Raw genomic sequence first — 27,504 nt, 5'->3', positions numbered from 1 at the left:
TACGTCTACATTAGAGAGGAACTAATTTCAAATCCCATAAAACATTATCATTTATGTTAAATAATTGGTGTATACTTACCAACACCTTCCCTTTTCTCCCATCTCCATCTGCTTCCGATCAAGCTCCTTCCTCAACTCTTCTTCTCCAAAGCTAACGACAATTGATATTGTTCTTCAATTGAAGGACATTTCTCAAACCACGCATCAAGATACTTTTGAATCTCAACAACTTCCAAAAAATTGTATCCAGCATTCTTAAATCGATCAATGCCAGAAACAATATCACACGTTTTGGCACGTTTGGCAAAATTAAGCATTCTAGTCCTATTCAATAAATAATCAGGATTGCCATGAAAAACAAATGTCAAATCGGATAAAAAAACCCCAAAGAACGGAACACATGGCTCAGACCCAATAAATTTCAAAACATCCCGATACTCATTAAAGTTACGACTTGAATTCATCAATTTGTTCATGTTCTTAAGTAAAGTCAATGAATCAGCACTAGCAAAATTCCAAGTCTTTTTCAACCGATGTATAGGCGATGAATAAAGCGCCGAGATGATTGCCGTCATTGATGAAAAATTGTTGTATTGACGACATTTTTCAGCAACTTGAATAAAGTATCGGATAATTTGTACTCGCTTCTTGGCATCAGATTTTCTTAAAATCATGTAAGCAACAAAATTGGTCAATTGGTTGGAATACTTGATGAACTTGGTTATACTTTCAATACTTTCATTCAAGCCTGATTTTTTACCCCATACTTTGGCCAAACATGAAAATTTGGAAATAGCACAATACATTTTGAATTCACGCAATGTTAATTGTCTTGCAAGTTCAACATAATCAATATCCATTAATTTGGTCTTTTTAACAAACGTGGAACCTTTAGTCAATGGAGCTGGTGGTTTGGTGTTGGGAATCACTGGTTGTCTTTCAACTGTATATATCTTACCACCCAAAAGATTCTTCAACTCATTTGACAACAACCGTCCAATGGAAAAAGATTGTACAGCGTCAGATGAAGCAAAGGTCAACCATTTCTTGATGGCGGATTCATTGAAATATGAAGGTGACCAATTCTTTTCAATCAACAACTTCATTATATTCATAACTCGAAGCCGAATGGGATTCTGTTTGCGCACAATCCAGTTATTGTACTCTTCAAAGGCAAGCCCTTCCGGTGGCTCAATATTGAACCGCTCAATCAAAAGTCTAATCAACTCAGCTAACGGCATCATGGTGGCAAATGTCAACAAAAACGCCGTATTAAATTGACTATCAAACAAGTCATGATGCGTCAAGTGTGCCACCAAAGCTTCCTTTGTGCCACCTTTGATGTTTCCTTTTACATCCAACAACAAATCATTTTCATGATCACCTTGCAAATACCACGGAACATCTTTGGCACTAACTTGGCCACCACTAAAGTATGAATGATCCTCCAGTTTCTCAGATGAGAGTGTATTGTTTCTTTCCATCAATAATAGTTGCACATCAAATTCATTGTGCATGACTCGTGTAGCATAATTCAAAATTGTTTCCCTTTCTTCAATCAATTTCTGCGTAATCTCAACAACACTGGTACACGCACCAATACTATCTTGTAAAAGTCCAGATAGTACGTCCTCCGAATCAACATCTTCTTCTGCTCCACCATACACTTTCTCTGCTCGTCCAAGAAGAACAGTTGACAACAACATGGCAGTTTTTTCGTTATCATTTTTCAAAATATCCTTGTCATAAAACAATGGATCTTCATTATCCAAATCCTTGTACCACGGACCAACTTTGCCAATTGATAGTGATTGAGTTGCCATAATAATGTGCAGAACCAAAATATGAAATTCTTGTTTGAATTGGAAAAAATCCAACACAATGGGGTAGTCAAACATGAGATTGAGATCAGTGCTATGACGATGGCCCTCGAGTGATAAGGCATTGAAAGCCTTGTTCACATTTGTGAGCTCCTTTCCATCTTTGAACTCGTCAGTTTTAATTAAACAAAAAACAGTAAAATCAAAAGATTCCATAAGGTCTATCAAGGAGCTAGAATGATGGAGAAATCTGTAAATTAGTCGCAAAACTTGTGAGTTTCTCTCCTCCAAAAAGCTAGCTTCGTTGGTAGTTGACGGTTCTGTCTCAATTGTGTTACAGGCCTCCTCGCCAAGTTTAATCATTTCCGCCAGATAACGAGAAACTGATTCCAAGACTTGGTGATCGAGCAATACTTTGGTATGATGTTTATTCTTGAGTTCGTTCCCACTGGCATTCAAAAAGGAGTTTTTGGCAACAAAGAATGGATTACACCAATTACCACCATTGAACTCCCCCAATAAAAACCTCGGAATAGTCTGAGGTAACACATCCGCCCTCTCTTTTCCTTCTGCATCAGATAAGTCGGACGAGTCATAGTCTTTCGCCAGTACTATTTTATCAGCTGTCAACTTCATAAAAATGTCAATAAAACTATTTGTGCATTTCCTCAAAAGAAGAATATCTTTTGTTATTCGCTCAAGTGTAGGGTCCTCCACATTGCTACTTTCTGCATTAGCTGCCTGATTGGTAGACCCAGATATTTCTTGTGTCATATGCATTTTGTACTCATCTTTGATTGAAGTCATTGAATTGAGACGCACCACGTCTGGAGAAGCTTCCTCATTTTCGTATGCATTCAAGTACAATATGCAAATCAAGTACAAGTGAGACATGGTGTGGCAAATAGTCCTGAGCTTTCGCCTGACTATACTCTCATACTGACCATTAACATAATCATCCAGATCAAGCCGTGAAGATGCACATACTATAGCTACCAATTTGTTCAAACGCGAATAGTGGGTATCAAACATTGATCTTTTCGGATTTGTGACTGACTTCAATAGTAAATCGAGCGATGAATCAATTTCTTGTCTTAAAGCAGACCATTTTGTAACATCTGACCCATGCTTGTAGAACAACCCGTCCATTGCAAATAGTGGCTTGCTAAAATTGTGGTACGATGCATTTGTGCTTTGGGTACTTAGGGACGAATTTGAGTCCCTTTTCGCTGAGTCAAAGGATGGTGTTATAGAGTTCTCTCTTGGGACAATTTTTGGATTGCTCGAGTTCCGAGTACCAGTGATATTCACTGCCAATACATTTTCAATTGTTTCAGCATCTGGATACTCCAAGTTTGGTGGAAATCCCAATGGATCAAAAGATAACAATGGCAATGACTCACAATAGATATTCAATTGTTGACAATAAAAAACAAAATCTCCCGAAGTAGTTGAACGAGGCACCCAAGTAACTGTTTTATTGTTTCTAGTTCGGTATTCTTCTGCCAAGTACTCCGCTTCTTCTAGACCTGTGAGCCTCAATTCATCCATGTTGTCCAATGTAGATAGATGATGCTTATGTAAAGAGCTTACATCGCTCTGGGTTGTTTGAGTTTCCTGACTCAAATTTTGACTGAATGAGGGACGCTTTGGTAAGGCATCCGTGTCTAAGCTGTTGGTCCCTTGCTGAGCCGAGCTTTTAGAATCTGAAGGAATGCTAGTTTCAGAACTGGCAAAACTAACTACCGAATTCTTTCGAGTAGCATTGGATGAAGAATTCTTTTCCGAATCCAAAAGATTCTTTTGCAATAGGCTCGTAAACGAAGGGATCAAAACGTTTGCTGCTGTGTTTGCTGCTGTTATCGAATCCAATTCCTTATTGTCCTTCATTTTCTTTAGTACAGGTTGAACATAGTTGACAGAACGAACAAAGGTATTTGGAAACCAGCCTCTACGTGCCCCACCGTCATCATCAAAGATTACACCGTCCCACCAACCAGTGGCAGATTTGGCTAAAACGTAGATTGTATCTCCTAAAACCAATGACAAGTGTGACTCTTGAGACTCCTGAAAATCATGTAAAGCAATGACAGTGTCAAGCGGTTGTAGCTGATCTGCTCTTCCGGTGTGAGTATCTCCGGGGGATACTGCATCCGGTGCAATTTCATCAAACAATGGGTTATTTGACATTTGTATGAAGTCCCTTATAATAGGAAGCAAACTTGACAATAGAATGAAACAAACACTCAGTTATGTAAATCTAGCATAGAATAAGGGATATTGACGTGCAAAGTAAATTTTGGAGTAGGATCAGTTCCTTTATTGTCCTTGCAAAGTGCAAAATGTGTGTGTATGTATGTGTGTTTGTGTGTTTGTGTTGGCACTATACACTTATGGCTGACTAGATTCGTCGATGAATGTGCACTGATGGCTTGTTTAGTATTTGATTGATTAAAGCCCAATTTCTGGAAAACAAAAAATCTTGTTCAAGTTTGGATGCCGCATGGGAGGACGAAAAGGAAAATATATCATCCATTATAGGATAAATCATACAACAAAACTAGTCACTCCACCGTCATATTATCGCCATCACAGAAACCAACTCATCCACTACTAAAGAAGAAACCACAAATCAATCACAAGTATGTCCCTTTTTTTCAAAACACCCTTGGAAATTGAAATCAGATTGGAGAACGAAGAGAGTCGAAAGCATGCCGAGGTCAAGAACCCACATGGACGACTTGACAAGCTACCTATTTATATGGATGGGGAAACTGTAAAGGGGACAATCACATTGTTTACAAAAGAAGGCAAAAGGGTGGAACATCAAGGGGTTAAGGTACAGCTTTTGGGAACAATAGAGACCAACAATGATGGATTGTCTTCGTCCAATTTTCTATCACTAGCAACCGAATTGGCTGCCCCTGGTCAATTAGTACATTCTGAATCATACCCTTTTGAGTTTAGAAACGTTGAAAAACAGTACGAAAGCTATAGAGGGAAAAATGCTCGCTTACGGTATTATGTCAAGGTCACAGTTTTACGAAAGTCAAATGCTGAAATCAATAGGGAGAAGGAACTTTGGGTCTACCAGTACACCAGTACATTGGCTCACGAGAAGGTAAATAAACATAATACAGTACCTAGCTCAATGCAAGCAGCACCAAAACAGAAGGATAGCACAACCACCAATGGTGTCAAAATGGACGTTGGAATAGAGGATTGCTTACACATTGAGTTTGAATACTCAAAATCTCGGTTTTCATTAAGGGATGTGATTATTGGAAGAATTTATTTTTTGCTAGTACGGCTAAAGATAAAACACATGGAATTGTCCTTGATTAGAAGGGAAACAGTGGGCTCAAGTCCAAAACAAATAACTGATAGCGAGACTGTTGTTCGGTTTGAGATAATGGATGGTGCGCCAGTGAAAGGTGAAACAATTCCGATCCGGCTATTTTTAAGCGGGTTTGACCTAACACCTACTTATAAGGATGTAAATAAGAAGTTTTCTGTTAGAACCTACCTTTCCTTGGTTTTGATAGACGAAGATGCAAGGAGGTATTTCAAGCAGAGTGAAATATTACTCTACCGTGATGCTTGATTGTGTACTTTAGATATACGTTGCTATTGTATTTTGACAAATCCTTCAAGTGAAAATGGGCTGTAATATAATTTTCACACGTTGTTCCAGGAATGATCCAATGCAGCGTCTTCACGAAAACTGCGCCAGTTCATTTGGTACCTCACCCATAGTGTGTGTGACTTAAGAGGAGACTGCAGCATTGTCGATCTCACTCCTCTTTACCGTAACGCATCTCGCTCGTCCCATTGCACAGGACCTCTCTCCTGAATCAGCTGTCTGCCTATAGGCTCCATGCGGCTTAGCTGTTCTGCATCGGTTGAGGGCTACGAATAAAAGTGGTTGGTACAGAGTTGTGTGGTGGTGGTTTTTTGGTTGTTGATTTGTTTTTTCTTTTGTCAATGTCCAAATATTTGTGTGTCGTGGAAGTCGATATGCAACACTGACTATGTATGTAGAACTTGCAAACTCCTCTAAAGTGTACTACTAGAGAGTAGCTACCTACAAATGGGGCTCTTTTCTCTACCTCTATCTCTCAATACTCACATATCAGCTTTCTGCCCAAGAAACGGCTCCTCGCTCACACGATCCACCGTTTTTCCAACATTTTGCATGATTTTGAATACAATTAATCAAAAAACAGTTTAGAAAAAAATATCACACCTAATTGAAACATTTCTTTTGCAACTATACGTTTCATCTCGAAGCATAGCTTATGCTACAGACGTCTAAGGTCCTTTTCTTCTTTGTGGTAGTTATCAGTGTGGTTCAGGGTTACTATGAGTGTCTCCACCGCCATCTCAGGCTGTTCTAAGCAAAATTATAGCGTATTTTAGCGCACATTTCAAAAAGTTTCGTAAAATTGGCAATTTGTCAGGAAAAGCAAAAACCGACAACGGTTCAACGCTGGGGTGCAGTAGAGCTACAGTTCCTGCACCTCCTAAATCCCAAAAAAATTTTTGGGTGCCCCAAAACCGCAAAGCACGGTCAAAACTTGTTAGGGGTATGTATTTACTTTGTAGTTTATATAGTGTAGGCACGTGCGTTAACACCAAAAACCGCGTTTTGAGCCCGAACTGACATGTGGAAGCTTCCCAAACCAGATGTGAGCTGAATCTAGCAGTTTGGCTACGACCATATAATACGTTACTGGAGCCCCAACAAAACTGGTGCAGCAGATTTGTCGCTACTAAGTGAAACAGCATTCCACTATACATATAATGCCTTGTTGTCGCATATGCAAATGTCGCGAAGTGACTAGGAACCATGTGATCTGGTTGCTAAATCCTTGTTGTTGATTTCTCTATTTGAATGGATTTAAGCGGGTACAAACAACACTGTATCCAATTCTAGACCAACAGTGATGTCTCATTGCTCCACGTATGATATCTTAGCTACACCTCTGGCATCGTTTAGCTACAGTCTCGTAGCGTTTCAAAGCTAAATTGTATATAGATAACTAACGCGATTTGCAACTATCCAGAGATCGTTAGCGTCTATTTAGCAGCTGCTGACTGGCGTGGTTCTACTCCTTACGGCGTGTCGTATCTTCACACTTGTAGTGGCCAGGTTTAGGATTTCCGAGTTGACCAGCCACATACACGTTTTGGGAGGTGATTATGAATGCTGATTATCACTTTGTAAGACCCACTAAGGTGTTTGAATAAATTTATTGATTTCGTCCATGCAATGAGACATTAATAAGGTTTGCGACGAGAGAGTGGTCTGATATTTTATTGATCTGTATGGAATATGGCTCTCGGCAATCGTGTTCCATCTGCTGACACAAAACCCGTTCAGAGTTTTTATCAGCAAACAATTTTCATTTGATAAATTGCCAACCATTGTCAGTCAAACTCACGTAGAATTATAAAACGCAGCGAGTTCATGCAATCGTTGGACTGAGATAAGCAATGGGTTTTGGTGAATTATTGTGTGTGCGAATCCATGGAAACAAATAGGCTTCTGATCGCTACTCGTTGGGATGAGCATCAAGTTGTCATGTGTTGTGGGAACAAAAAACTTTAACTTTTACCATGATGGATGCGATTGAGAGGCGAATTTGATCTTTGCTGTGGATATGGTGATGTTGGCAGAGTTAGGGGCCAAGAAAATCTACCTAAAGTTACATCGACGCTTAATATTCTAACGTTGCCTGAAGTATTGGTTCTAGAGGCAAGAGACTAAACTGGCGTCTTGATTTAGATCAGCGGGACTATTTTGAAAAAGCTACGAAAACTTTCATAGTTTATACAAACACACTTTGGCTAGGTATAGAAGATCTTGTTCATGTTGCATAATTCTGTTCGAGTTCTTCTTTGAAACTTAAATCGTCGCGTACTAAGTTGCGGCAGGGGAGGCATCAATTGACGGTTCAAGTGAATCAGTTTGATGGAGGCGTTTATCAAATTAGCCCATTTTTTTATTTAAATCAATAACATTGCCAGACACGAATCAAATCTTCAATGGTAATATATCAATTATTGTCCTAGTTGTTGAAATGGAAGACCGCAAGGAATCGCCAAAACTTGAGCCAGTGGTTTCATTCACAAAAGCGGACTTGGAAGACAAGCACAAGCATGTCTTAACCACCATAGAGTTACCCGGAGGAAAGGAGATTGAAATCACAAACGATGTTGATGTTGCGATGAAGTTTGCCATTGAGCACAAGGGGGAAAGTAAGCCATTGGATCCCGCTACCGATAGAAAGATTTTACGTAAAATTGACATGTACTTGCTTCCTGTCATGTGTTTGTTGTATTGTTTTCAATTTATGGATAAATTGAGTACCAGTTACAGCTCAATTTTAGGTTTGAGGGAAGAATTACATATGAAAGGGGATATGTACAGTTGGACCTCAACCAGTTTTTACATTGGATATTTGGCCTTTGAATTTCCAGCTTCATTGATCCTTCAAAGATTTCCCGTTGCCAAGACTGTAAGTGTTTTTATCATTTTATGGGGAATGATTCTCGCCTTATGCTCGGTTCCAAAGTATGCGGGATTTATAACTTTGAGGACACTATTGGGTATGTTGGAGCTGTCGGTTAGTCCAGCATTTGCTATAATCACATCCCAATGGTATAAAAAGGACGAACAATTTTTGAGGACGGCTTGGTGGTTTGGTTCCAATGGGTTTGGAGTTGATCTCGGTAGTTTGATTGCATATGGCTTGTATAAAAAGCAAGACTCATATACATTACCTGCTTGGAAGTTGGTGTTTGTTGTTACTGGGGTTTTGACGGTATTTTTAGGCTTTATGATTATGCTCCACATCCCCGACACCCCCACTGGTGCGTGGTTTCTTACAGAGGAGGAAAAAGTTTTGGTGGTTGAAAGGATCAGGTCCAATCAACAAGGATTTGGTAGTCCCAAGTTTAAGAGGGAACAATTTATTGAAGCTCTAGCTGATCACCGAACTTGGCTATTTTTTCTCTTCTCAATTGCTCACAACATCCCCAACGGAGGTGTCACATCATTTGGGTCAATATTGCTCAACGAGCAGTTTGGTTATGACACGGCGGATTCCCTTTTGATGGATTTACCTTCAGGAGCAATTGAGATTGTCGGATGTGTTTTGTTTGCGTGGGCCCTGAAGTTTCTCAAGTCTCGTATGATTATGGCAATATTCATGGCAATGGTTACTGTTGTTATGGAATGTTTATTGGCATTTGCCCCAACCGATCACGGAAAACTCGCAGGCTACTATTTGTGGAATCTCAGCCCACTTTGTTTTATTTGCATTCAATCTCAAGTGTCTTCATCTATTGCTGGCCATACAAAGAAAATCACCGTAAACGCTATATTTTTGATCGGTTACTGTGTCGGCAATTTGATTGGTCCTCAAACATTCATTGACAAGCAAGCTCCTACCTACTCTGGGGCCAAAGTTGGTATCGTTGTTTGCGGCAGTTTCGAGCTTGGATGCTTGATTGCAGTTTACATTTCTTTTTATTTGGACAACAAGAGACGCGATGCTTTACCCCCGGTTGATATGAGCCATATTGAGAATTACGAATTTGCTGATTTATCCGATAAGCAGAATCCAAACTTTAGATATGCACTTTAGTATAATGTGTAAGGGATGCGTTATAATGGTGAGAGAGATGTAAAAATGTGGTTGTATATCGTTTCTAGGATATGAACAGAAAGCTCTATGCATGAGTGTAGGCAAGCATATTATGGCTTGTACTTTCTGTCAACCTACATGTTTTTAATTAGTTTATGAGCTACACATCCAGTTACTGCGTTTTCGTGGGTATCACTAGCATAAAAGCCTCTATATGCCCACAGAAACATAATGATTAGTCTTATTCTGCAAAATGATGGGAGAGGGGTGCTCATCGTGCTTTCTTTGCAAATGGACTTTATTTTGTACGTCTTTATTACGTTTCTCAGCATCGTAATGTTGGTTTGGTAAATCGTTGTTTTGGAAAAACGATTGAAGTCGTTTCAATTACAATTAGTTTTGCAGTGATCGCAAAAGATTGTATCAAGATACTAATTGTGTTGCTTTCATAAATATATAGCAAGCTGTAGTCTCGTTTTAAAGACCTACTTGTAGAGTGTGAAGGTGGGGAGAGAAAGTTGAATTGTGGTTCGATTTCCTCTTTACAACACTATGAGGCTCTGTTTTCTCGATACGTAGAAGATGTTAAGAAAATAGCACTGAAAAGTTAGTATTGGATCTACAGAGAGGTTTGTTATTTTTTTTTGAGCTTTAAGGCATTCAAAAACTGGTAAAATCTCAATTTTACGCAAAAGGACAGTCTCTATATTCTTTGGGTGCACAGGAATGCAACGAATTCAGAAATGTAGAGAGAACGCCCACCATTACAGAAAGCAGCACCAATTGAATAAATAAATTTTTCAAAACGCAAGAGAAATACAACAGCTCGCATGTTTTGAAAATGAGTGCAATTAGGTATACATATATGTATTAATAAAAGTAATTACTATCATGATTAGCTGTCGCCCATAATAGAATAGTGCCAAAGTGACATAGTTGGACCAATTATGCTGGCTTACTTGTGTTTTCTGAATGGGATACTGGTTGGCATTGGAATTGGATGTGGTACAAGGTATGAATTGAGTCTTGTTGCAGTACCAGCAAACGCATTATACCAGGCGATGAAAGCAGTAATGGTTCCAATGACACCACCCGCACGAGTAACACCAACTCTTCCACTAAACTCCCCACCTGCAAGTAACAAGAATGTCAAAAACAAAAAGAAGAACAATGAAAAGAATGCCCAAGTTGACTTCATGGTGTTTAAAACCAAAAGGAAAGTAAACAATGCCCACGCCAACAAGAAAAAGGCAACAGCATTATTGAACTGATCAGTATCTTTATAAGCAGCAGCAATACCAAATCTTTCAATAAAAATAGCACCATAGCTCAACCAAAAAGCACCATAAGAAGTCAAAGCAGTGAAACCAAAGGTATTCCCAGTAACAAATTCAAACAAACCGGCCAAAAATTGAACCAAACCACCATAAAAGCAAGCCAATGACACAACAGCGTTGGGGATAGTAATACCCATGGCTCTTGCGTTAACCAAACTCAAGACAAAGGTAGTTAAAACGAAACCACTCAAACCAATTGGAGCTGGGTTGATATTGATTTTAGGGTATGGAATAGCACCAGGGTTCAAAGTACCACCAAACGCAGCCATTAATTCGTGACGATAGAATTTTTGACCATTTATAGTGACAAATTCTCCGCCATCTCCATGAATTTGTACTCTTGATACGCCATTATCATCAACATCAGTTGAAGCGTGCTTGGAAGGAGCCGAGTGTTGTGACGATGCAGAAGACATAATATATAGATGTAGTTATTTGGTCTTTGAAGGAAGTGGTAATTGTATTATTAGGTATGGAGTGTAAAAGGTATTAAGGTTCGAACTAAGTAATTGATGAAAATTGTGATAAAATGTAATAACACAACAGTTAGTAGTAGGATTTTGGTAAAAAAGCTGAAGAAATGGAAATATAGGGTGATATTTATAGAATTATTCAAATGTAAACCTATATTGGTTACATAATAAAGACGGTTGCGTTTGTGCACCACCTAACGGGGAAGTCGAAGAAAGAAGAAGAGAAGAAAGAGGAAGTATAATAACTCTAAACAGTAAACAGTAAACAATGAATAGTATGGACTGAATGCACGTTTAGCCTAACATGACTGGGCCTTTTATTTAGACTATACAGTACCCATACAAAATTAACTAGTGGATATTGGATATACGTGCACTACAAGAAATAACACCGACATATGACGATATACTCGAAGTGGACACAAACTTCAAACAAAACAAGGTCAAGAAACTTTTAATATATATATAAGAAGGATATAGCCAACCATAAAAGCTTAATCATGTATGTTTTGATCAATTTGTGTCAGTTGGGGATTGGAGTGGTGACAAGAGATTGTTGTACAAGTAGAACAAAAAATGGAAAAGAGAGAGGGTGGGGGGGGGAGGATGCAGGTTTGCCTAGTCCTTTTCAATGACTTTCTGAAATAAGACAAGCTTAGTATATCGCATGGTAATGTTTTAGCCAGCTATTACCGAACACTCCAGCTACTGGTTCTGGCTTTCGTCTAAAAATGTTTTTGATTGTTTTCGATTAATCCTGAAGCAGTAGTTTATTTTGTTTTTTTTTTATTTTTTCACATACAATTATCTAAAATACGTAGTCATTCATTTTCATATGTATCTATAGGTGAGGTGGTTGTGTTTTGTATAGTGTGGTGAAGTATGGTGTGATGTGTATAAAGTATGGTTACAATTAGAGGCTACATATAACTTTGTGCATAAAGTATTTTAGGTGGTGGTGTGGTTTTTTTTTTTTCGTTTTTTATTTTTTCTCCCTTGTTGTCACAATTGGGAATTTCTCGGAGTTTAAACAAAATTGAAAATTACCCTTTTTTTTTGCAAAGGAAAACTCCGAAGTAACAGATACCGAAAACTCAATTCCAACCATACACAACAATCATATATAATAATACGAATCTATACACGTAGCTCTTCACTTACATACTTATTGACCACCAGTAAGTTACTGGCCACGACACATACAATTAGTTTGAAACCCTTGAATGATGTAAAAAAGTAAGAGAAGAAACAGTAATATTACTTTATATAATAGTATCAACTATAACTCTAAAACCTAGTAGTATTTCCAACTAGCTCTCAATCGACACTGAGAAGAAGTAGTATTAGAAGTAGTAATCGTCGAAGCATCCGTGATGATAACAGGTAGTAATAGGTAGTATTTCTGTATAAGTCATGACTTTATATGATGTTCTGTTGGTCTCTATGACAGCGTCGTGTTTTATTGTACAAAGTTAAACTCTTCACTTTTTTCTTGTTTTACACTATGTATGCAAGTTTTGTTTTTGTGTTCTTTTTTCAATCAATAGATTATAGTCAGTTAGTTAATGTATATGTTTGTGGTGGTGTAAAAAACTTTAGGAAATGTCTTTCTCAGAGGGCGAGTAGTGGGGCTGGTTGGTTAAAGAACGTCGTCAATTTTGCTAACAGTTACTACTACTACTACTACTACTACTACTACTACTACTATCATCATCATCATCATGATGGTATTCATTAACCCTCTACATATTTAGTTGCTTATATTACGTTAATTGACTCGTCTACCACTTCTTGGGGAAAAATATTTACAACTTTGTACACTGATCAATAAGTAAAGCTTAAATTACGTTACGTCGTTGTTTTCTTGCTAGCTCTCTTCTGTTGCAATTTTCTATTATTATTATTGAAAAGCGAACCAGAGCTCATCGGTGTTCAGCCCGCTTACCTTGACTCTCACAAGCTCATAATAGCTTTTGTAAAATTACAAAACAAAAGTTTTACTGCCAGTGTATTATAATTTACGTAGTGCTATCTTGACTTTGATAATGCAACCCTTACATTTTTTGCCTTCTCTTTTCTTTACCAATCGTCGAAGGACAATCGTCGATTTGAGAAACGGTTCTCAAGCAGTTTACCAAACAACTGGTACTTTCAATGGTTACAGCTCATAGTTAAACTACAATCCACAACATTATTATTTTTCAAAAATAATAGTAACGTCTTTTCAGTCTATGCATATCAGGTGGTTTTGTCTTGTCTCTTGATTGAAAAATAATATTTTGACAAAGTATTATATAATTTTAACACCAAAAAGGCCTAGACTTTTCCAAATGGTGTTAGCATCATTCTTTATGTTAATCGTCAACTAGAAATATATATGCAATAAAAAATTAAATACTGCATCAACTAAAGACAAAGTGTGAAGGAACCGAAAACTTTTTCTCGTCTTTCATCAGTTGTAGTAAAAGTCTAGAGTGACATATAATTTCACTCAGCAGATTTCCAACATGCTCAAACTGCTACAGTAGTTGGCAAATGTTCAAGCCGTTGGTAGTGTCTTTGGACCAAACGAGCAAAACTTTTCTTTTGGGTTTTCATATACATTTTTGCTTAGACCATTCTTGTTATATGAGCACTGGTACTATTGAACAGGTGGCATATATTACGATGAGCGTCACAATGAAAAGCTTACAATCTCTAACGTTGCGATATTCAATTACAAATTATACACTGTTGTAGATATTTGGGGTCTCTAATATCAACACAATCATCACACTTTATTACCCACCAAAACATCCCAATTGGGGGATTATGCCTGTTCTTTCCCCTGCACCACCACTATACCTGATTGTCGATTTTCCCACCTGTGTTCCTGACCTCTCATTTATTTCCGCACAACCCCTTATACCCTTTCACTCTACGCCCTCTTTTTCCCAAACTCTATCACCGGTAATGGAAAAACGTGGGGCACAACGTATGAATTAAAACGTGTAGCAGTACCAGCAAACGCATTATACCAGGCGATAATTGCCGTTATAAACCCAATCACTCCACCACCACGAGTCACACCCACTTTTCCTGTCAATGACCCACATGCCAACAATATAAATGTCAATTCCAAAAATAAAAACAATAAAAAGAATGCCAACGTTGACTTCATGGTGTTCAATACAATGATCAAAGTGAAAATGACCCAACCCAATAGGAATAACCCTACCGCATTGTTGAATTGGTCAGTACCTTCATAAGCAGCAGCAATACCAAATTGCTCAATAAATAAACATGAATAACTAATCCAAAATGCACCATATGACACCAATGCTGTAAATGCAAATGTATTACCAGTGGCGAATTCAAATAATCCAGCTAAAAACTGTACAACACCACCATAAAAGCAAGCCAATGACACAACAACATTGGGGATAGTAATACCCATTGCTCTTGCATTATACAAGCTCAAAACAAAGCAAGTTAATGAAAACCCACATAATCCAATTGGAGCTGGATTCATGTTGACTTTGGGGTATGGCATGGCACCTGGATTTAAAGTACCACCAAATGCAGACATCAATTCATGACGATAGTAGCTGTGGCCACCAATGGTAACCAACTCATTGCCTTCACCATGAATGTGGATTCTTGACACAAAACGATGGCCATGATGACTGTCTTCTTGATTGTGGTCATCGACGTGGGAAGTAGTTGGTTTATCATTAATTTGCGAGGAGGATGACGACATCTTGAGGAAACCTAATTCGAAAACTTATTCTCACCTTCCGTTTGGTTTGATGATTGATACTTATGTGGTTCACTTGGAAACTAAAACAGATTGAAAAAATTGATGGCAGGTAGTTTGAAGAATTCCTACCTTCCATATATATATATATACATATTTTTAATTTTCCACTTTGGTGTTTCTTATCTATCCTCTTGGCTGGCTTTAGTAAGTCATTATACATATTTGGGTGAATGGAAGGTTAGACAACCCCAATAGAAATTCCCAAATACATGCTGCATCAACATTGTTGAATTTGCATATGCAACAGCTGCAATAATGTGATAACCCCATAGAAGAAAGTTTCAAACACAAAATTAACTAAAATGTGGAAACTAAGAATAAATGCATAGATCGCTATCAACCTAATTCAAGGTGAACAGGCCATAGACAAAAACAAAATCACCGAATCTTTAAACAGAACTTGACTAAATGTTTCATGCAAGTCGTCTTCTTTTGACCGATGGGGCTGTTTTCTTTTTCGTGCAAAGAGAAAACAATTTATACCACCACAAACGAAATAACAGGTACACTATTGTTAAGTCCCCCACCTCAATCAATTCTCTCCTTTCTCATTGTGAAGTGACGGAAGGAAATCTCTCCATTCAAATGGCAATAACGACAATCAACTTCATGACCACATGATCCTAAACATATTGTCCTGCTGCGGTATTTTTTGGAGTCCCGACTTTTTTTTTTTAAAAAACTGCTTAGCTCACAAGTTTAAAAGCTCACGCCTTAGATACTCAGTTTAGTGATTACTTCCTATATACTCGAGAACGAAACTAGTGACTGTTCAGCATCAACACAGCAAATCTCTCCATTTCTACGCAAGAAAGAACAGGTACAAAACAGAAAACATCGGTCTCAAGACTCTACTTCTTAACAAAGCCATTTACATTTTTGATCACTGCTCAGGCTAACAGCAAGTCCATTCTTCTCAACCCTTTCGCAACAATTATCGCACAAAATTCTTCGTGGAACTTTTCTTTGTGTCCATCGTAATAAAGCGGTCGCATCCCTTCAACCTTATGTACACTGTGATATTTTCTCACACGTGTCGTGATGTTGTTACTCTTTTTCAATTCACACATGTATGTAACCCACAAATAAATCGATAGTTACTCGTCTCATTAAAGCGAGCAAAAGTTCTGTATACCTTCAATTAGTAAAGCAGAAGCTACAACCTGGGTCTGCCTATTCGTTTCAATTGAACATCAAATGCATCGTCTCATAAAAGTGTGCTTCGTAGAGACGAATGAGTTGAGAACAATACGGAATCTCGGAGTTTTTTGCCAATTTTGTGCAATTTAATTTTTAGTTTGTGGGGTAATTGTTTGTGTGATTTATTTTTGCTTTTTTAAAATCAATCAATTTAGCAAGAGTACACGCCAGCTCTTAGTGAGAACCAAGATGAAAGCATGAAGCTACAAGTGAAGAAGAAACAGAGTAAGTTGAACCGACTAAAAGAAAGCTGGTTGTTTTCTGTTTCGACTAAAAATGGAATTTACATGACATAAAAATTCTTTTCGACATTGTCGCAGGTTTTCGTTTAAAATTCGGTGTAATAACTTGCAACCCGCACTTTCCATCCAATTTACCGATTGCAAAAAAAGCCACGTATTAACACCTAGAAGCCAGAAATCTCTATCCTACCGAGGACTTTTAAAATACATATACAGTCTTATATATATTAGAACAGGGTATATATTGGAGTCGATGTAGAGCTACCAACATTCAGAGATTAAATTGTTCTCCGAACTGACACACAACTTAAAGGTTTGACTATTCGGTCCTTGTTACCAGGAGTCAAAACACGGCCAGAGCAAATAACACGACTTCACTTTAAGGAAATATAAAGTGTACAAGAACAGATTGTTGGCCTGTTGATGATTGTCACAAAAGTTTGTCAAAAGAAACTAAAGTCTTTGGCTTTTTGCCAACTAACAAAGCTAAAATTTCGCTCTTTTCAGTTTTTATTAACCTTGTTCAAACTCATCATACTAGTCTACAGAGACCACAGCTATTTCTTGCCACAAATGTCTGAATTCGAGATATAGCTCACTGAAAATGCAACTCAAAGCTATCACGACAACTTAAAAGTACGCACACAATGCATTTGATGGCACGGGATGTACTCTATTGCGGTTTCTACATATCACCAAAAGATAATTGCGTATTATCGTATGGGTGAATGGGAACATACACATACTTAAATTTATTGTTCGTTGTGAAAGAAGTTCACAATGGGCACATCTATACGTGGATATTTCACAATTTTTAACTCTCGCCACGAAAGTGGATAATGTAATTGATAAAGTTCAAGCTTTTCAAACATGTCTACTCTTTGCGACACCATTCATATTGCCTATACTTCAAAGGTAGATAAGCATTTCCAAGTACAGAAGAAGTTGCATGCACCTTCTCTTCCCCTCTTTGAAACCACTCGTAGAACAAGAGAAAAAAACACACTACAATACTTCTACATTGTACAATTCATTAAAGTATTTCATTAATAGATATCTCTTTGCTTCACATTGCATATGCTTCAAATTCAAAGTCGTTTCATTTGCTCATTCTTTTTTAGCCAACTTTGGCAACGGCAAAGAAGGGGGAACAAAATACGAAGTGGATCTGTTTGCAACAGCTTCATAAGCGTTATACCATGCAGTAATAGCGGTAAGCATTGCAATCACACCACCAGCCCGTGTCACACCAACCTTTCCACTCAATGCACCAGCTCCGAGAAACGTATAGGTCAAGAATAAGAAAAAGAACAACAAAAAATTGGGTAAGGTTGATTTCAATGTTGGAATCACCATCATGAAAGTGAACATTGCCCAAGCAATCATTACAAGACCAAGTGCATTGGCAAATTGATCACTCTCGGCATAAGCAGCCTCAATACCAAATCCTTCAATGAAAATAGCACCATAGCTGATCCAGAAAGCACCATAGGAAGTCAAGGCAGTAAAACCAAATGTATCACCAGTGAAGAATTCAAAATAACCACAAAGGAATTGAGTCATTCCACCAAAGAAACAGGCCGATCCTATAACAACATTTGGAATCTGGATTCCCATTGCTTGTGAAGTATATATTCCCAGTGTAAAAGCTGTCATGCCAAATCCACATAAGCCGATAGGAGCAGGAGTAATGTTTCTCGTGGGGTATCTTCCGATAGTTGGTGCTGGGTTGGAGATGTCACTGAATATTGACATTAATTCATGGCGGTAGTACTTATTGTTCCCAATAATCACAAACTCTCCACCATCGCCACAAATCTGAACCCGTGAAACTTTAGTAGATTCTCTATCCTCGGAACTGTTTTTGAAAGTGCTGTGATCTGATGTGGACGACATGTGGTACAAATTTTCAGGTACTGAGATGAAGTGCTGAAAGGAAATTGGCAAATGTCAAGGCGACGTCATTTTCAGCAACCATATACAATTATCCGTTTGAGAAAATAGCAGAAAGTAAGCGAGTTCAGTCACCAAAAGGGATTCTTATGAGTAGCGAAGTGTGGGGGAAGAATAGACAAATTTAGCTTTTTGGGTAGTAGTTTCACCCAAATTCAAAAGTTTGGGGCAAAGGTTGAATGTTACAATGATAATGGCCAAGTAAATAATAACTGTATTTTCAAACTCACTCAAAAAATAATAAATTCATTGATCATTAACCGATTGTTTGTAGCTATTAAAGCATCTGATGACTCTTTTGTGGAGAATCAGCCTTTCATTGTTGGCGAGTCAAGCCTTCTCATTCGAAGAAGGGGATTTTCAAAATGATTTCCATTACAGTAGGTTAAAATTTTGTATAATAATTGCATAGACCAAAAAAGACAAATAGTTGATACTCAACTGTAGTGATATTTCCCCATAAATCAAAATGACGAGAATGGCACGAGTTACTTGGCAACTTCAACGAAAAAAACATTAAGACAGATTCTTTTTCATTCTCGACAGATTTGTCAACGTATATAGCAAGTGGAATAAAGACTGGAGTATCCGGGCTGCAACAATGAGATGAAACAACTACAAAACAACAAATTCAATATAGGGCGAATTCAATCACCACATTAACATGTGACTTTTAAACTTTAGGAAAGTGTTTTTTTCTGTCCATTATTTTTGAATTGTGGTAGTGTTATTTTGGCATTAGTGCCAGATATGTAACTTTCAAAACAAAACATGAGGATGTTGAAAAATACGCGCGAATGACGATCTTGATATAATTGCTAACAATCTGTTAAAAACAAAGTTTTTCTGAATGTCTCGACTGGAAAATATAGTGAGGTCGATTACATTAACTATTTAGTTTTCCTATTCGTGATAGAGAATGAAAAAAATATTGTTCTTCAAGGTTTGTACGCGCGCAAAAAGTACTTAACATTTCGAGACGTGCACTTGGTTACAAATTTTGTGTCGTGTCGTGATATTTATTCTCAAGACACAAGGCACTCAAACCATTACTAAATCAACAGCCGGAAAGACTTGGTCATGAAGGAGCGTGGTAGACACGAGTGGTGAATATTGCCATTGGCAACTAATATAGCAGCGAATATTTTGCAAAGAAGACAATGTGGTACTTTGTAGCCATTGTTGAGTCGTGTATTTTATAACAAAATGTAATGTCGTGTAGTTTACGTTTGCGACACATTGAATAATGTAATGTAGAATCACACACTGTCGCGTTTAACTAACAAAGTCATTTTGAATACACGACAAGGGAATCACACGAAAATAGAAGAAAGAGTTGTTTGATCTTTACACTTTTCAATCGATGGAGGACTTTGACACCCGGCTTTCAGAACTTTCAAAGTGGATCAATTCTACGTCTTATGGTGGCAAATTATCCCGAGAGACATATATATCGTCCGACCTTGTAGTAAAAGATGTTAAGGGTTCGGGAAGAGGTGTTTACGCGAGCGAAAATGTCAACCCAAACAGCTTGATCATCAACATCCCTCATAGGTTTTTGTTAAACTTTGTCACGGTATTGAATCACATCGCGAAATACAATGGGATGATACTTGCAAATCATGCAATAGTGCCGCTGGATATGAACCACGACGCGTACACTAAAGTATATCAAAGATTATCAAAAGATGAATTAATAAAGTTGTCATCATTTCAATTGTTGTCCATGTATATAAGCATCGAAAGAAAACGGAACCATTCTTATTGGAGACCTTTTATCAACATGTTACCCTCAATAGACGACTTTTCATTGATGCCTATAAATTTTGACGAGGATACGCTTAGTTTATTACCGGAATCAACCAAGGCGATGCACCATAAAGTGCTACAGAGATTTGATCACGATTATCAAGTCATTGTTGATTTGCTCCGTCGCAAATCTGTGGATGTTTCATCTGTGGTAACTAGAGATGAGTTTCTTCTTTCATGGCTCAGTATCAATTCGCGTTGTTTGTTCATGAAATTACCCACAAGCTCCAGCCCACTGGACAACTTCACAATGGCGCCTTATGTCGATTTTATTAATCATTCCCCCGATGATCATTGCAATTTGAAGATCGATGGCAAGGGTTTTCAAGTGTTTACTACCTCTGCATATTCACGCGATGAGCAGTTGTACTTTAGCTATGGTCCCCATAGCAATGAATTTTTGCTTACAGAGTACGGGTTTATAATTGTTGACAATAAATGGGATGATATAAATGTGTCAAAAGAAATATTGTTTCTATTGAAGCCGAACCATGTTGAATTTTTGAAGCAATATGACTACTTTGACAATTATACGGTGAACAGGGAAGGAATGTCTTTCCGGACTGAAGTAGCATTGGCTGCGTTTCAGGAATCGAACCCTCAAGAGTCTAGGCGATTGATTGCGTTAATCAATGGAACTTTTGAAGGTTCATCGTATATGACCGTCTCGTCTCGGATTATCTCAGAAATTTTAGAAAAGATAATACATGAGGCGGAGCAGTATCAATATCTACAATATGCTGATGATCCTAATCCCATTCGAAGATCCAGGATGAAAACTATAGGGCAAATTTACAGAAATCGCAAACAGCTCTCACGTAATGTGATTGATAATCTAACTAAATTACAAACTTAAAATGGCATCAGCAGCAGATTTGTCGATACCTCTATCTATGCTTAATTTTGTCTTCACTAAACTAGTAATCATTGAATTTGTAAACGTAGGCTTCTTGTGCTTTCTTCCTAAATAGGAAATATATCCATTCATGTTGTCAATTTCGGTGTTTCTCAAATTTCTCACATCTTGCCGCATCGAAGAGCTGTTGGACGCTGTTAATTGACAGACAGAGGTAACCATTTCCAAAAGTCTATCGTCACTCAAGAATGCCTTTGATTGTGGGATCTTTTGTAAGATGGGAAATTCCAAAAAGAACATTTCTGTACATTCAGTTATAATTGATCTCCAAAGTTTAACAGTTTCGTCTCCATAGATCAAATGCCCATTATTGACGTCAAATACAGCAGTTAATGGATTAATGCAACAGTTAATAACCAATTTTTGCATTTGAAGTAAAAGAAAATCATTGTGTTCCAAAAACTTTGCATTCAAACTGGATGTTTCCAAAATCGCTTGGATCATTTCAGGTAGCTTATTTTGTGGCGTGCCATTTTCATCACTGATTTGTAAAGTCCCGTTTGATGCATGATTGACTATTCCGTTTTCATCAACATACACCCCGTGAGTAGTAATCGCTTCAAAAAATCGTGGACAATTCGACCCGTTTGCCCAAAACCGATTAATTAGAAATTGGGGCATTCCCATACCATTTTGTAAAATTAATATATTGGACTGGGAAGACAAATTTTCAATGTATGGTTGCAATGCTGCTTCTGTTTGAAAACACTTTGTGGTAATAATTAAATTTTCAATCTTTTTCCCTTGAAGGTCCTTGGCCCTCTCAGCGGGAATTTCAACAAGGGACTCTTTTGCTCTGTGTACATCATTGAGACGCTTCACTCTTATAAACTGATCTTTTATTGATGATTTATTTGGCCGAAGTAAAAGCGTAGGTGAAATGGCTCGCTGGGAGTGCAGTTTTAAATCGTGGGCCAAAAGTGAACCCAAAGCTCCAGCTCCGAGTATATATACTTTAACAGGCTCTGTTAACCTCGGAATGGATGTCATTAAAAATATCGGAGGGCTGTTGAATTTAGTGCAAATGGGGAATTTTTTCGCGCCTCTTCAATTTGTGGTTGAAGAAGGAGGGATCCATAACAAGAGACTAACTAGATATACACAAAATATGCTTATAGTAGGATTAACCGGTGGAATCGCATGCGGCAAATCGACAGTTTCCCATGAGCTTAAAACGAAATACCATTATACAGTGATTGATGCAGATTTGATTGCTAGAGAGGTGGTTTTGCCTGGCAAACCTGCCTATAACAAAATTGTTAGGTCATTTGATGATGTCCACGATTTACTACACGAAGATGGCACACTCAATAGAACTGTCTTGGGCCAAGTTGTCTTCCAAAACAAGAGGAAACTAAAGGACCTCAATTCGATTGTGCATCCTGCCGTTCAATGGGAAATCGTTAGACAAATTCTAAGGGCTTACATTTCTTGCAAAAGCTTAGTCATCTTGGATGTTCCTTTGTTGTTTGAGTCGCAATTACACTTGATATGTGGACTAATAGTCACGGTTTCAACAAAGTCTGAATTACAAATTGAAAGATTGCTTGCAAGAAATGCCGAATTGTCAAGGGAAGATGCAGAGAATCGAATTAAAAATCAAATGACGAATGAGGAGAGAAATTACCGAAGTGATATTGTTATTGACAATTCAGGATCAGTATCAGATTTGAAAAAGTCTGTTGACACACTTTCACGTGAGATTAAACCTAGTATAGTATGGACAATTTTGGACTTGATCCCGCCTTTTGGTGTCGTTTCAGCATTGTTCACGTTCACTATTAAAAGAATAACGGAGAAATACAAAGGTAATAAACCAAAAAATCAATAGATGTATCATTTAACCTTGCGTTTGGCGTACTCCACTAACAATATCATCCACTCTCAAAAGTAAACACGCACTCTCAATCGCTGTTTTGATCGATTGCTGTTTGATTACTTCAGGCTCCCAAATACCATAGTCGTTCATGTCAACTACTTTACCATTTTCCCCATCTATTCCATAAGTGTAGTTTCCCAGTGCTTGCTTAGCTCTCAATTGCGATAAAACTTTGATCGGATTACCACCACAATTTTGAACAAGTGTTCTAGGTATAACTTCAAATGCATCAGCGACTGCCTGATATGGATACTGCTCAACCCCTTCAATGGTTTTGGCCTTTTCAGATAGTCTAACACTACAAGCCATTTCAGTGGCACCACCTCCTGGACTTAAACTTGGTTCAAACATGACATTTCTCGTCACCGCCATTGCATCATGAAGGTTCCTTTCTATTTCGTTCAAAATGTCCTTTGATGCCCCTCTCAATATAACGGTACAAGCTTGTGGCTTCTTACATTTATCAAGAAATGCAAAATACTCATCACCTATTAATTCAACCTTAAATTCCCCACATTTGGTACCAATATCTGACTCTTTCAAGTCTTCCACTCTATTAACAATAGTAGCACCTGTAGCTCTAGCAATACGGTTATTATCTGATTTTTTGACCCTTCTCAATGCAGAGACACCGCCTTTCAAAAGGTAATGTTGGGCCAAGTCACTTACCCCTTTCTCCGTTATGACCAAGTCAGGCTTAAACTCCAACAATTGATCACACAACAATTTGACCTGTTCCTCTTCGATTTGTAAAATCCTGTTCCAATCGTCTTCCTTGGTGATTTCTATATTTGTTTGCGATTCTCCCTTTTTGTACTCCAATGGACAATCCAATAATATGATTCGTGGGTTTTCGATATACCTTTTCATTTTGGGGTGAACAACGTCTTTGTTCAACAAAATACCATCAAGGACCTCAGAATCTGCAACTTCTCCTCCAGGTATCTTTTCGATTCTCACGTATCTCTTAACGTCAATTTCTTTATAGTCACCTTTCTGGACCATGACAGTCCTGACAGCTTGCAAACTCAATTCACACATTTTCTCGGCCCATTTGTTGATATACTTTGTACCAATGGATGCTTTGATTAACTGAATCATCGCTTTGTCATTATTGATATCAACTGGTTTTGACACTTCGTGTATAACCTCTAATGCATCCTTTAAAGCCTGTTTCAAAGCTTGGATGATTATGACTGGATGGATGTTCTTCTCAATGTAGGGGAAGGTTTGCGCCAAAATTTCTCCTGCCAAAATAATGACAGTAGTAGTACCATCTCCAACTTCCTCATCTTGTGTTCTTGAAAGTTCAATCATTGACTTTGCAGCAGGATGAGACACGTCAATTTCCCTTAGAATGGCATGGCCATCATTAGTCAAAACAATACCACCCATTGGGTCCAATAACATTTTAAGCATGGCTTTAGGACCCAAACATGTCCTGATGATATCAGCAACTGCTTTTGCGGCAGTAATATTGGCCACTTGTGCTTGTCTACCAGTTTGTCTTTGGGTAGATGTATTTAAGTATACCACTGGTGCCTGCATTATCAATTGAAGTAGGTATGACCTTTGTGATTACAATAGAATAGGGTTGTTTGCCAGATAGTGATGATGACAAAAGGTAGAGAGAGCAGCTTGAAATTTTTTTATTTTTTCTCCCTTTCCCTCATTGTTGTTGTTGTTGTTGTTCCACGAACTTCGATCGAGTTTTACCTCAGTACTCACCCGAGAAAAGTCGTTTACAAACACCACACTTGAAGCAACCCACAGGGTCATAGTACTATAATAAGGTATGGAGGTTTCCAATTACGTGGACGCCAACTTTACCAGTATTGAAGATTTGAGTTTAATTGAGAGTAAGCTTGATGAGTTGCGGGGCATTGACAAGCAAGTGAAAACTGTTGTGGCCAACAGGTTGTCCAATTCAAGTGAGTCACACTTTCAAAAGGAGCTTAAACCAGACATTGATGACTCTAAATTGAATGACGCGGTTGAGAAGATTGTATCAGTTGTGCAGGTGGTGACAAGTTTGGACGACTTAAATGAAGCTTATGACAATATCCATGCGTTGATTTTAGAATTTGGTGATATACCGTTATTGAGGGAAATTCAGGTCCAATTGAAGAAAAAACAGGTTGCTGAGATCCAAACGGAGTATCTTTTGAAATATCAACAGATTGAGAGCAAGCTAACAGAGGATGCATCATTGGAGGATTTGCGTGCCATTTCTCTGCAAATAAATGAGATGCATGCACCTGAGTTGGTTTCTCAGGTTGATCAAGAAATCAACCGACGAAGTGCAAACTTAGAAGGCGAATTACAAAGTCTCATTAAAGAAAATAAATGGTTGAGTAAAACCACCGTTTCAAACGCAACCTTGACATCAATCACCAAAATTAGTGAAAGCTTGATTGAACTACAATCTATACGGAATTCGCCCTCATATCCTGATACTTGGTGGGCATTAGAACGCTTGTTGGAGCCGGTCATTACAAGATTCCACTACCATTTTGACACTCCTAATAAGGACACCAATAAGTTGTCAAAACCAGAATGGGCATTGAATTTCATTGAAAACTTTTTGGAGGATAATCTTCCACTTCTCAATACAGTTGTGGACCAACAGTTTAAAAAGATTCATCGAATTGGAACGTATGAGATAATAACCACTTTGCTCGTGCCAGTGCGAAACAAGATGAACAAGGTAATTAAAGTGATAAACACTAATTTGAAGTCCGAGTATGATAATAAGGTGAGAGAAAAATACGGTGTTTTGTTATCTCATTTGGTATTTGAACTATCATCATTTGACCAAAGACTAAGGAACAAGTACAGATACAACCCATTTGCGACGGACTCTTCAGGACCTGTGGTGGAAAAATGGACTGGAATTACGGGCGATATCTTCTTGGACGAGAAAAATCGTGCTTTTGAAAGTTGGCTTGAGTTTGAAAAGACATTAGCTGTGAAAAGATTCAATCTGGAGATCATTAACACCAATGATTGGATTAAAGTAGATTTTGATTACCAACCACACAAATTAAGCAATGAAGATCCAAGTGCTCGCAGAAGATACTTGCGACCAACATTTTCTGCTTATGGGCTTGTCAAGCTCATCGAAAACTTGAACACTCATTTTCAAACCCTTAGGATCGTTAAGTTCCAACTAAAGTACGTTTCGAGTATTCAATTACATTTGCTCGAGTTGTACTTGGGAGAATTGACCCAAGAGCACAAGACCTTTACTGACCAAAACACCAAGAGTGTTTTAACCATGATACCTGGAGGAATTGAGACGAATGCAAAGAACTCTAATAAGCGTGAAGCAGACATAATCGTAAGCTTGGAAAAGCTCACTGAAATATATTGCTCAACCAAGTTTGTCAATAATTGGATCCAAAAGTGGAACGAAGATCTTGTATTTATTCAGCTTTGGAAATTGTATCAAAGTTTTTCAAGTTCCGATTTGGATGCAGACATGAATGATGGTTTATTTAGCTCCATTTCCACAAAGTATGATAAGTTGCTGGATAAAACGCTCGACAGCTACTTGGGAATTTTGCGAGTAGAGATCAAACAATTGTTGAAAGCATTCGTTAACACAAGCCAGTGGGATTTAGCCAACCCAGAAACTGATCTTTTACCATCTAAAGAGTTAAATTCCATAATAAACACGTTGCCAAATTATTTGGATATCATTGAAAAGTCGGTTTCAAAAGTTGATTATTTTGCTGTATCTAATATGGCAGTAACTATCATATCAGAGTTGTTGTATGAATATGTCATTACTAATAACCGGTTTTCAAGGACCGGAATCGACCAATTGATTCTTGATTTCAACTACTTGGTCAGTTCGTTACATGCAACACTACTTTTGAACACCAGAAGACTGAGCTCTATCACGCGGCTTGATGATAACTCATTATCTAATGATGGGAATAGGGGCTACGTCAAAGTGGTACAAGCAATTGATATTCTCGACTCAGTTCTGCCGAGCTTAGCAGCTGAAATTAAACACCAAGATAGAGCAATTGATAACTTGAGGAAAGATTATGGACATGGTATAGGAGCTATGAAAAACAGTGAGATAAAAGATTTACTCAACCGAATTATCTAGAACGGGACTTTATTTGTCAACTTAAATAGTGGTAAATAAGATTTCAAGGCAGCTATAAATAGAATTACTAGGAAAGTTTGCATCACAAAGTGAGAAAATAAAGCCAATAATGAACACTCTTCGAAACGGTTCGCAGTAAAGCACCCACACACCAAATGATGAATGTTGCCATCAAATTCATTGAATAGATTTTTGTGAATTCCACAAATTACTCAATGACTGGAACAGCATTACTAACCAGTAAAGACATGGAATGACAGCAAAACAATCAACGAGCTCTTCACCAATTACTTCATGTACCGTG

At 37.9% G+C, this 27,504-nt stretch overlaps 11 protein-coding genes across 11 annotated transcripts; 5 read left to right on the top strand and 6 right to left on the bottom strand. All coding sequences in view use genetic code 12, as the record gives it.

Moving 5' to 3' along the window:
* Window positions 1-131: 131 nt before the first annotated feature.
* CSC25 (Ras family guanine nucleotide exchange factor) lies at window positions 132-4,010 on the bottom strand (the record flags this gene model as incomplete). The annotated part of the gene is made up of 1 exon (XM_036810714.1): window positions 132-4,010. One exon carries the CDS (start codon window positions 4,008-4,010, stop codon window positions 132-134), a length of 3,879 nt encoding a protein of 1,292 aa, XP_036667223.1.
* Window positions 4,011-4,464: 454 nt separating this feature from the next.
* PEP8 (retromer subunit) lies at window positions 4,465-5,424 on the top strand (the record flags this gene model as incomplete). Its single annotated transcript, XM_036810713.1, has 1 exon — window positions 4,465-5,424. One exon carries the CDS (start codon window positions 4,465-4,467, stop codon window positions 5,422-5,424), a length of 960 nt encoding a protein of 319 aa, XP_036667222.1.
* A 2,479-nt stretch (window positions 5,425-7,903) lies between these two features.
* On the top strand, window positions 7,904-9,472 carry CPAR2_502820 (allantoate permease family MFS transporter; the record flags this gene model as incomplete). Its single annotated transcript, XM_036810711.1, has 1 exon — window positions 7,904-9,472. One exon carries the CDS (start codon window positions 7,904-7,906, stop codon window positions 9,470-9,472), a length of 1,569 nt encoding a protein of 522 aa, XP_036667221.1.
* Window positions 9,473-10,427: 955 nt separating this feature from the next.
* On the bottom strand, window positions 10,428-11,225 carry CPAR2_502810 (acetate uptake transporter family protein; the record flags this gene model as incomplete). Its single annotated transcript, XM_036810710.1, has 1 exon — window positions 10,428-11,225. The coding sequence occupies one exon, from the start codon at window positions 11,223-11,225 to the stop codon at window positions 10,428-10,430; it is 798 nt and encodes a 265-aa protein (XP_036667220.1).
* Window positions 11,226-14,199: 2,974 nt separating this feature from the next.
* CPAR2_502800 (acetate uptake transporter family protein) lies at window positions 14,200-15,021 on the bottom strand (the record flags this gene model as incomplete). The annotated part of the gene is made up of 1 exon (XM_036810709.1): window positions 14,200-15,021. One exon carries the CDS (start codon window positions 15,019-15,021, stop codon window positions 14,200-14,202), a length of 822 nt encoding a protein of 273 aa, XP_036667219.1.
* A 2,609-nt stretch (window positions 15,022-17,630) lies between these two features.
* CPAR2_502790 (acetate uptake transporter family protein) lies at window positions 17,631-18,419 on the bottom strand (the record flags this gene model as incomplete). The annotated part of the gene is made up of 1 exon (XM_036810708.1): window positions 17,631-18,419. The coding sequence occupies one exon, from the start codon at window positions 18,417-18,419 to the stop codon at window positions 17,631-17,633; it is 789 nt and encodes a 262-aa protein (XP_036667218.1).
* A 1,420-nt stretch (window positions 18,420-19,839) lies between these two features.
* CPAR2_502780 (protein-lysine N-methyltransferase) lies at window positions 19,840-21,141 on the top strand (the record flags this gene model as incomplete). The annotated part of the gene is made up of 1 exon (XM_036810707.1): window positions 19,840-21,141. The coding sequence occupies one exon, from the start codon at window positions 19,840-19,842 to the stop codon at window positions 21,139-21,141; it is 1,302 nt and encodes a 433-aa protein (XP_036667217.1).
* Window positions 21,130-22,191, bottom strand: CPAR2_502770 (2-dehydropantoate 2-reductase; the record flags this gene model as incomplete). The annotated part of the gene is made up of 1 exon (XM_036810706.1): window positions 21,130-22,191. The coding sequence occupies one exon, from the start codon at window positions 22,189-22,191 to the stop codon at window positions 21,130-21,132; it is 1,062 nt and encodes a 353-aa protein (XP_036667216.1).
* Window positions 22,192-22,309: 118 nt separating this feature from the next.
* On the top strand, window positions 22,310-23,032 carry CPAR2_502760 (putative dephospho-CoA kinase; the record flags this gene model as incomplete). Its single annotated transcript, XM_036810705.1, has 1 exon — window positions 22,310-23,032. The coding sequence occupies one exon, from the start codon at window positions 22,310-22,312 to the stop codon at window positions 23,030-23,032; it is 723 nt and encodes a 240-aa protein (XP_036667215.1).
* A 9-nt stretch (window positions 23,033-23,041) lies between these two features.
* CCT3 (chaperonin-containing T-complex subunit) lies at window positions 23,042-24,628 on the bottom strand (the record flags this gene model as incomplete). Its single annotated transcript, XM_036810704.1, has 1 exon — window positions 23,042-24,628. One exon carries the CDS (start codon window positions 24,626-24,628, stop codon window positions 23,042-23,044), a length of 1,587 nt encoding a protein of 528 aa, XP_036667214.1.
* A 247-nt stretch (window positions 24,629-24,875) lies between these two features.
* Window positions 24,876-27,200, top strand: TIP20 (Tip20p; the record flags this gene model as incomplete). The annotated part of the gene is made up of 1 exon (XM_036810703.1): window positions 24,876-27,200. The coding sequence occupies one exon, from the start codon at window positions 24,876-24,878 to the stop codon at window positions 27,198-27,200; it is 2,325 nt and encodes a 774-aa protein (XP_036667213.1).
* Between the last annotated feature and the right edge of the window lie 304 nt (window positions 27,201-27,504).

The sequence above is a fragment of the Candida parapsilosis genome, contig 006139, assembly GCF_000182765.1.
Source record: "Candida parapsilosis strain CDC317 annotated contig 006139".
NCBI classification, from domain to species: domain Eukaryota; kingdom Fungi; phylum Ascomycota; class Pichiomycetes; order Serinales; family Debaryomycetaceae; genus Lodderomyces; species Lodderomyces parapsilosis.
This window is presented reverse-complemented; position numbering and strand designations above follow the sequence as displayed.